This window comes from Merops nubicus, unplaced genomic scaffold, assembly GCF_000691845.1.
Source record: "Merops nubicus isolate BGI_N331 unplaced genomic scaffold, ASM69184v1 scaffold8195, whole genome shotgun sequence".
In the NCBI taxonomy this organism is placed as follows: Eukaryota; Metazoa; Chordata; class Aves; order Coraciiformes; family Meropidae; genus Merops; species Merops nubicus.
Window position 1 is genome coordinate 21,263 of NW_008607565.1, and position 9,866 is coordinate 31,128.

Here is a 9,866-nt window from a genome sequence, read left to right on the forward strand (position 1 = left end):
TTTTGGCTTTAGAAAGTCAAGGAAATTTATTTCCTGAGGTCATGAGACAGGAAGTAGATTCCTAGCCACAGTAAAGGAGGTCTCCTAATGAAGGCAAGAATGCCTAGTAAGACATGCTCAAGAGAGCAGATTGCTCTGCTAGGGCTTGGGAAGCTGCAAATCTTAGCCACTTTGAGTCAATTATGAATTTTCTAACAAAAACACACACATTTAGTGTTTGAATCTGAGCAGAAGTCTTGTTCCAAAGGAGGAAAGAATATCCATCAAGAGATGAGGGTGGGTCCTAGCCATGGTGATAGCTGAGGGGAGCAGGATGGGGTCTAGCACTCCAGACACCATTAGGAGACCTCTTGGGGCAACTGACTTGTGCTCCAGCCGCTGGGTCAGATTTCAGACAGGAAGTATTTGTGGCAGGTTAGTGTCAGGTCAGCAGGCTGGAGGAGTTTCTGCTTCCAGATCATTATCGTTTGGGTCCCCAGGGAAGAGTCTTGGGGGCCACCTGAGCCCCAAAGCTGGGGAAGTCTTCAGAACTGCTCATATCAGGGGCCTAGAGCAAACGAAAAGGGAACAAGTTAAGCTCCTGTCCTGCTCCTAACATGCACGGTGCACCCCTGAGCTAAGCAGCATTTCTGATATCCCACGAGCAAAGACAATGGGTGAGGGCCAAAATGGATCATTATGTCCTTAGGACTGCCCAGGGTGGATGGTCAAGCCATCCCCAGGTGACACTTAGGAGGCTGCAGACAGAAGCAAATGGTAGGTGGATAAAGGGCTCCAAAGGTCCAAGCTCAGTACTCTGGTCCCTGGCATGGGGCCAGGCCAGCCCTGCAGCAGCACTGAGGCAGCTGAGGACAGAGCTGCCACATGCCCCAGACAGGACACAGCTGCAAGCACTGAGCCAGTTCTGTGCTCCCCTAAAAGCAACACCACCAGGCAGGACACTCCCTGGTAGTGGTCCCCCATTACCCAACAGCTCCACAGCAGGGTACTGGGTGTGGGTGAGACGTTTGGCAGGAGACAGCAGTGCTTCCAAAGCTGAAGAGGCAGAGCACAGGCCTGCTCTCAGCTTGCACGGGCCACAAGGAGCAGCAGGGCCCTCCACTGCTTTCTCTGCCACCAAGGGAGGGAGAGTGCTGTTTCCCCAGCCAAGAGAGGAGGGCCAGGCCTCACAGTAAGTCCTCTGCAGAGGGTGTCACACGCCCTGTGCCCCCAGGCCTGCAGCAGCACTCACCTTTTCGTTGTTGACAGTGGCCCAGGGGGCATCTCTCACCACAAAGCCCTTGGATGGGGCCTTGGACTCTTCATGTGAAGACGGCTTCATATATACCTGCATTGCCTCGTTGTCCACCACGTCTGCAAGCTGCAGTGACACGGCCCAGTTAGGAGGGGATCCTGACAGATCTTCAAACTTTCCTCCCCACACCACCTCACCCTGCCTGTCTCAGGTCACCACTCTGTTCTGCCACTGTTTCTGCACTAGTCCCAGGGCCACCGACTCCTAACTGATGCAAGCTGCAGCAAGGCAAGCATGTGCACATCCTGGTGGTGTCCCAGCATTCCCAATCACTGTCCTCTCCTGGAGGGTGGGGCCAGTCCCTGCACTGCTTTGCAGAGCACAGCCTGGGGCTCTGTGCCTGCTTGTTCCAAGTGGCAGCTGCAGGTGAGGGCTGTGCAGGGCTCCAATTCTCCAGTGCAGTGATAGAAAGTATCACATGGAGATACTGCAGACATCCTGCTCTGTGGCAGAGGAAACCCTTGCTAAGCCCCTGCTAAACACTTACATATTCCTCCTCCAAGTTCAGGATGTGATCAATAGCTTCTTCCACATTCTCAGGGAGCCCTGTCACAGTCACACAGTTGGGGTCAGGAGCTCCACTCTGGGGAAAGCGAATATCCACCTGCAACACAAGAACAGGAGGGGACTTACACCTGCACACCCAAAAAGCTACAGACTGCCCAGGAGCCTCATCATTTGATTCACAGAAAAGCCCTGATCGCTGCTGCAACTCTGCACAGGATCCCCACAGTTCAGATGCTGGGGGTTGTGACTGGATATATCTGGCCCTGAAGCCTGCCAGAGAAGTCTGCAGTAAGTACCCATCTTCCAGCAGTCCTTGCTGTTCTCACTGCCCAGAGGCCCTCTGCTTTCTGTGCAGCACAAGCAGAAGAGGGCTGCATTTCCAGAAAGTATCCTCACACTGCTGCAAGCTTTTTCACTGTCAAGCCCTTAGCATGAAGCACAATAAGCTCTCAGAGTAATCCTGGCTGACAATCACTTGATGGAGCTGGCTTAGTGTACCCTGTACACAACCACTGCCCTCTCACACAGCTTGCCTTCCAGTCTGCTGCAGGGAAGCCACACAAGACAGAACCAAACCCAAAGACTGCTCATTTGGGAACCAAACAGCTTGTTTCAACAACTGAGCCCAGCTAAGATGCAAGTCTCCAAAGCCTCATCACTCTGGATTCACATTTACTACTGCCCCCTTAGTCAAGCACACTGCTGCTGCCACACACTGTCAGGGGCAAAGGTCCCTGCCCTTCCTGGAGTCAAAATTTGATAAACTTTGCCAAATGTAGGGTCAAGAATGCATCAAGATTCCCAAACTCAAGGGAATCAACAGTGGCCTGAAGAGACAAATCCAGAGGATTACCTTAGGTTTGGGCTGAGGGGGTCTGGGCACAACCTTCTCCCAGAGCCCTCCAGCAACAGGCCTGGCTGTCCACTTCCAGTAACTGAGTAGAGTAGCTGACATAACCATGTCCTCCTTTTGACAGTGGCCTAAAGAGACAAATAAATCCAGAGGATTACCTTAGGTTCAGGCTGAGGGGGTCTGGGCACAACCTCCTCCCAGAGCCCTCCAGCAACAAGCCTGGCTGTCCACTTCCAGTAACTGAGTAGAGTAGCTGACATAACCATGTCCTCCTTTTGAAGACCATCTGGGACCCTGTCTGCAGGAAACTCACTAAAAGGGCTGCACAGGGGCACAGAGATCAGTGCTGTTTGCAGAGCTCAGCCAGAGAACCAAGGCAGCCTTTCCAGGCTCCTCTTCTGGCTGTGTTCCAGTTAGATAAGAGGACCTCAGCCTTCTCCCTGCCTGGCTCCCAGAAGAAAGATGCCTCAGCTAAGGTCAGGTGAGGACGCTTCAGCTGGTGTCTGGGTGAGGTACCCGGGTAGCCCAGCTGCCCAGGGCATACCAGGGTGCCCTGGACCAGGAATTCTGCTCACATGCTTGTGGTGACAGAGCTGGAAGTAAGGACAGCATTGGCTTTTCTTCCCCCCCTGTTCCAGCTGAAGGTGCTCAGCAGGCACACGGACCACAGGCTGTGAGACTCACGCTCCTGAATTCAGCCCCTAGCACCACGTTGCTCTTGGCAGAGGAGCAAGTGGCAGCCCTGGGCACCCAGGCCCAGCCTCACCTATGCTGCTGTGCCCCACTGCTCACCTTGAACTCATCCATGATTTTGCGGATGGCTTTCCCACGGGCACCGATGATGCGCGCGTGAACGCGGTGGTCCAGGGTCACATCCTCAGAGACCATCTGCTCCAGCTCCCCAACGATCTTCATGATGGCATCCCGGGCAGCCTCGGCGTTCTTCTCGTAACCAGTGATGGTGATCTGGTCTTGGGCCTGGGACAGGAGGAAACAGTGAGAGACCAGGCTGGTAGGCAGCTGAGCGAAGCCCTCTCCCTGCTAATCCCCTTTACCCTGCACCTTATCCAAAGGCAGTGCAAGGAGTTCAGAGCCCTAGAGAAGATGCCGTGCTTCCTATGCTCAGGAACAACCAGTAGCCCTCCTTGCACGCCCTCTGACCTCTCACCTGGCTTTCATCATCCTTGTCAGGGAACTGGATGTTGACCTCGTGCTCTGTGCGTATCTGGGTGATCACTGCTCCCTTCCGCCCGATAATTTTAGGGTGATACTTGGGATCCACAGTGACTGTCAGCTTGAAGCTTCGCAAAGCCTGGAACAGAAGCAGCACAGTAAGGGACAACGGCAGGGAACACACCCTGGCTGGTCCAGTGATGTCCAGTCAGGTCCCAGTGTCTCCTTCTGGCTTCTGAGATGCATGGAACAGATTGTGCTTGGTCAGGCTTGAGCGACTGTGGCTACAGAAGAGCACTGAAGACATCCATCTGCAGGGGCCTTGAGCCTTCACCAAGTTCAGTGGTGAACTACAAGTAGCAAACAACAATCCAACTCACATCTCACCTATTTATTCAGAGCTGTGACAAGGATTCAGTGAGAATAGGTACAGAGAGGCTCCTAGCACAGTGAAGTGCCTACCCTGCAGTAGGTATGTGAAGGCATGACAGAGCCCTGGACAGTCCAAAGCTACCTAAAGTAGAATCCCAAAACTTTCCTGTCAGTTCATGCTAAATGAGTTACATTTGGGTAACCCACTACAAGCGCCCCACACCCACAGGGCACCTAGGAGTGCTCTTAAAAAGCAAGGGGTCCCAGGGATCTGCAGAACTTCTGAAGGAACACCCAGGGGCTGAAGCCTTGTTTGGCTGGGAGGAAGGACAGGCACAGGCCTTACCCGATCCTCTTGTTCAGCCTGCAGCTCCTTCACTCTCTCCAGCAGCCCAGCCTTGGCACGGTCCAGGTTGGTCGCCAGCCCAGTGATGGTGATGATATCTGACTGCAGCTCAGGAGCAGGGACTTGGATGTTCACCTGAGTAGCAAGTATGACTTGGGTCATTTCGTATCCCTGCAGACTGGCATCTTGCTGATCTCCTGTGTCACCGAGACCAGCTCCTACTCAGACAGCCTAAACCACTGGATTACAGAATAGCTGAGGTTTGAAGGGACCTCTGGAGGTCAGTCTGGTCCAGCCCCACTGCTTGAGCAGGGCCACCTAGACGCTGTTGCCTGGGACCACATCTAAACAGTCCCTGTTCCAGCCTGGAGTGGCTAGGAAACAAACACGTTCAACAGTGCTGTTTGCAGCCAACCTGGATTAGCCTCAGGAGCCCCTGTGGGCTTTCTGGGGAATTCTTCTGAACAGGCAGGCATAGCAGTTTTGTTTCCCATGGCCTAGGAGTAAAACTGCTCTCACACTGGTGAGGGATCCCTAGTAAGCAACAAGCAAGTCATGCAACACTCAACTGCATCAACATCATACAGCTTCAGCATGAAGCCTACAAACCCCTGGGGCCAGCAATTAAATCACACAGGTCTCATTTTCTTACTACACAGTCTGTATTCCATGGTCAAGCCACGAGAGTTCTAAGTATGTTGCAACTGATTGCCACCACCACAAACACAGTCAGTCCTCCAGGACAGAGGAGATGGCAAGCAAGGCACCAACTTACTTCAAACTCATCCATCATTTTGCGGATCCCGCTTCCTTTCTGGCCAATAATGTAACGGTGAAGATCAAAGGGAACTTCCACCTCAATGGTGACAGGAACCAGAGCCTGCAGGGGAGGGAACATGGTTTACCAGTTCAAAGACAGCTCCTGTCTTTTAGCCTGCCACATACTTGCCCCAAAGAACAAGTTGCTGAACTGAGGCACATTCCTTTGTAGTCAGGACACAAGCTCTACAGGAAAAGAGAGGAGCTGTGAACACCAACATGACCTGTTGGGCCCTGGAGCATTTTCCTCAAACAAGCAATCCTGTCTCCTCTGGAGACAGGCTGTTTTCATATCCTTGGCTTCCATCTAGCAGAGGCTTGGAAGACATCACTAAAGGAGTGTGGCAAGGTCTGCTAAAGCTAGAATTACTCAGTCTCAGTCAGGCTGTGCTCCATAAAACAAGCATATAATGCTTTTACAGCACGTAACGTGGGGCTGCCTGCATGCTCCAAGAATGACAAGGTCAGGCAGCGTGATTCAAGCCATCAGGATAAAAATCACAGAGCAGAGGACTTCCCTTGGGCTACAGTCCACTCCTACAGCTAGTGTCAGTGACCACCTGAATGGCCACCTTGACTGAGCAGCTTTGATTACCACCACTAAGGCCTGCAGTGACCTTCTTGCACGAGGGCATCCCTACCTTACAAGGCTAAGGGGTTTAGAGAGCCACAGACCTGCAACGCCTCCTTTGCTGCCTCGCACTTCTCCCTGCGGCCAGAGATGATGATGACATCACACTTCTTTGGGGAGCTGGGATCTGCATCCTTCCCATCCTTGCCTTCCCCACCTTCCTCACCGTTCTCCTGCACAGCTGGTTCTGCAGCAGGGGCTGGAAACATGGAGAGTCTCATGTTAAATCCACAGAGGCCCCTCCCTGCTTATTGTCTCCCCCTCCAGAGTCTCAGGTGGGTTTACCACAAGAGGTCAAACACTACAGACTGCTATGGAGGAGGTCACTCCCAGCACAGGCAGCTTGCCATGGCTTAGCCTGGAATCAGCAGGACAAGAACATCCTCCAAGACAATCTGCTCCACACCTCTCTGCATGTCATTTGTCCACACAGAAAGGACTTGCAGTTGCACTACAGAAGCAAAGGCTGCTTACTGTGTGATCAGAGGCAGCAGCTACGGCTGGCAGTTTCCTCCCCAACAGGAACACCAGCACACCAGACATCAGAACAGGATAGCTGGTGCTAGGCCAGAGTACCCAAGAGGGTGCTGAATTCAGTACACCCAGCAAAGGGAGCACGAGAGCTCAGAGAGACCTTGGAAAGCCTGTAGAGACCTTTTTTGCCAGGGTAGGTCCTCGTACTGCCTGGGCTCTGCAGTGGGAACACTTTTGGAACACACAATTCTGTGGTTTTACCCACTAAAACTGTCCCCTCTTCCCAAAAGGGCAAAGGTGATGTTAAGCTCAGACTCAAGGACACTGCAGGGATCACCTGGGGTCAGTTCTCCAAAGATTTTAAGTAGAACACCTCCACTCACATGGAGTGTAGGCTACAGTACCCTGTACTCATCTGATCACCCAAACTACCCTACAGACACCTATCTGTGGGCATACCTGGGTTCTCCTCCCTGTCAGGGAATTTGATCTGGACACCATAGTCTCGGGTGATCTGCTGGATCCGGGATCCTTTGGGGCCCATGATGGAGCGGTGGAACTTCTGTGGGATGGTGCATTCGATTGTCACTTGAGCTTCCTGGGGGAAAACAGAGTTGCTTTGTTGCATCTCTTGGCTGTGGTGCAGCCTCTTTTGAACAGCAGTAAACATGATGCTTGTGCATGGTGAAATCCATAATGGACACAGAGAGAGCAGTTAGAAAAAGGGGAACTTTTCTAACTGCTGACAGGGGAAGAACTGGAAGTTTCCTAGAATTTCATCTCTTAAGAGAAGTTAGCAGAGAATTTCTTAATGAAGGCTGCCTCCAACCCATGATGTTAAAGGCTTCTGAGACCAAAGCTCAAGCCTTCTATTACCCTGCAGGGAAGGAAGAATTAGAAGAAATGGAAAAAATAAAGAGGTAAGGAAGAGAACAGGCTTGCCATCTGGCTGCTTCCAAAACCCACTACTAACAGCACTGGAAACCCCAGAGAGCAACTACTGCCCAAGGCCAGGCATGGAGACACAGAAGAAAACTCCAGTCTTTGAATGTCTCCAAGTACACCAAGGAAGGGTCTCCAATTTCCACTCCTAACAAACAAGAACATGATCAGGGGAGGCAATCCCTTCCTGTAGCATTGTCACTTTGGAGCCAGCTGCTGTTCTGCACACAGCAGGATCTAACATCTACAGACCCTGTATGCTGACAGCAAATCTTCAAATCCCAAAACTCCTGTGAGACCTGTCCACATAAATCTTGGCTGCACAGCGGGTTCACAGAGGGCACTGCTGAAGCAACAAAACATAGAAGAAACAGGTTGTTTGTGACATACCAGGTCCTCAATGATCTCCTGGATGCGTTTCTTGGCTGCCTCCACACAGTCCTTGGCTCCCTTGAGGGTGACTTTGTCACTCTGGGTGCCAGAACGTGGGAAGCTGACCATCACACCACCATACTCGTCTGCAATCTCACGCAGAACTTGCCCTCTACGGATGACAAAGTGGCGGTGGTGCTTGGGGTCAACCACCATGGAGTCTTCAACCACATTATCCTGCCAACAGATGACAGCCAGTCAATCCCACCTGTCCTGGTGATAAGCACGAGTTTGCTGCACTCCACAGCACTCAGTTTACAACCTCACCCCACAAGGAACAGCAAAGAGGATCTTCCTGACCTCCCATGAAGGGCGGCAGATGGTTTTAGGACAAGCAGGTGCTCCACACGGACTTATTACACTTTGCTACTGTGATAGGCAAGAAAATAGAAAAAGCAGTTCATACCAGGTTCTTGATGAGGGCCTCCAACTCCTTCTGTGCCTCTTTGACAGCCTCCTCAGTTCCCATGATAGTAATCAGCTCCTGATCTTTGTCCTCAGAGGTTGGGAAGATGATGCGGGCCCCAGTGCTGTCACGCACCTTACGGATGTTGCCACCACCCTTACCAATGAGGAATTTGTGGTACTCTGGCTTGGCACGGAGGTCCACAGTGTAACTCTTTGTTTGCTGAAAGGAGTCAGATACCCATGGAACATCCAGAAAATACACATCATCATCATCATCAGTAACCATGTAGGTGTGCTACCTGGACCCAAAACACAGTGTTGCAAGAGCGAGGTAGAGGCAGCATGCTGTTGAAGTCAAGAAGGTATATGATGTCTTAAATTAAAAACACTATCCTAAAAGTGTTCTCAGGGCTGAAAAGCTAACTCTGCACTGAGCACGACTGGTGAGGATGTGAGCAGAAAAGACTCCCCTAGGAGAGAAGGCTCTTACACAAGGCAGCCCAACAATCTGCTAACTGACTGCACGTCAGACAGCAGAGGCAACCAGCCCGTCAGGAGAACATGTTTACATGATGATTTTAGAAAGGTTTTTTCCTTGCTATTAAAGGGACCAGTCAGTAATTCAGCCACAACTCAGACCAAGGTCTTGTAACCAGAAGCTCTCAAAGCTGGATGTATGCAGTGAAATGGAAGAACTGCAGCTGGAATTCAGAGATCAGGAAAAAAGTAGAGGAGATACAGAGATGTGGCTGTTTCAGAGAAGTGTGGATACCCAACAGCATTCAAACCACAGGAGCAGGCAACTCAGAGCAAGGTCTTGTAATCAGAAGCTCTCAAAGCTTCAGAGATCAGGAAAAAAGTAGAGGAGATACAGAGATGTGGCTGTTTCAGAGAAGTGTGGATACCCAACAGCATTCAAACCACAGGAGCAGGGAGCCTTAACCCTTTGAGTATGTCCCCAGCCTGGGCAGAGAATCACAGCCTGTTCTCCCACCCAAGGGGGTGACACTGACACAAGGATGGAAGCATAGTTTTCCACCCAAGGGGGAAGACCTCACTGACACAAGGATGGAAGCATAGTTTTCTTTTAATCATCCAAACTGTACTCAAATCCCACAAAAGAGGATGAGGCTGGCTGATGCCAGAGTCCTTCCAGCAGGCAGAGGGGATCACTTCAGTCTCCAAAAAGAAAGAGCTGGCCAAAGTAATCTGCTCCTTCTGCTATGAAACAAGGCTCACCTTCTCCTCTGCCAGGTGCAGCAGTTGTTTCTTGGCTTTCTCCACATCCTGGGCTGGGCCCCTAATGGTGACGGTGTCACTGCCAGAGCCCTCTGTGGGGAAGTGGATGTGGACTCCACCACACTCCTCCATGATGGAGCGGATGAAGCGGCCTTTGGTGCCGATGAGGGAATTGTGCAGTTTGGAAGGAATAGAGACCTCCACCTCTGTGATGTTGGCCTAAGAGAGGACAGTACCAGGCTGTCAGTCAAGCTGCAGAAATGTCTTTGCACCCACTCAGTTTACCCTCCAAGTCCCATACTGCTAGGAGCTTTACAGAGCTGTAGGAAATGCCTGACCAGAGGGGTTTGAGACTGGCTAACCCCGACACACGAGC

General features: G+C 51.7%; 1 protein-coding gene across 2 annotated transcripts in view; it reads right to left on the minus strand.

Moving 5' to 3' along the window:
* The window catches only part of HDLBP (high density lipoprotein binding protein), a 24,309-nt gene continuing 14,443 nt past the window's right edge, over positions 1 to 9,866 (minus strand). For both annotated transcript variants that reach the window (XM_008939980.1, XM_008939981.1), the window contains 12 exons: positions 9,491 to 9,709; positions 8,250 to 8,471; positions 7,802 to 8,020; positions 6,929 to 7,067; positions 6,040 to 6,194; positions 5,321 to 5,425; positions 4,546 to 4,680; positions 3,823 to 3,966; positions 3,447 to 3,632; positions 1,782 to 1,898; positions 1,232 to 1,360; positions 1 to 547 (listed from right to left, as the gene is read on the minus strand). In XM_008939980.1, the coding sequence (XP_008938228.1) occupies positions 461 to 547; positions 1,232 to 1,360; positions 1,782 to 1,898; positions 3,447 to 3,632; positions 3,823 to 3,966; positions 4,546 to 4,680; positions 5,321 to 5,425; positions 6,040 to 6,194; positions 6,929 to 7,067; positions 7,802 to 8,020; positions 8,250 to 8,471; positions 9,491 to 9,709 (1,857 nt within the window). In that variant the 3' untranslated portion in view covers positions 1 to 460. The remainder of the gene's footprint in view (positions 548 to 1,231; positions 1,361 to 1,781; positions 1,899 to 3,446; positions 3,633 to 3,822; positions 3,967 to 4,545; positions 4,681 to 5,320; positions 5,426 to 6,039; positions 6,195 to 6,928; positions 7,068 to 7,801; positions 8,021 to 8,249; positions 8,472 to 9,490; positions 9,710 to 9,866) is intronic.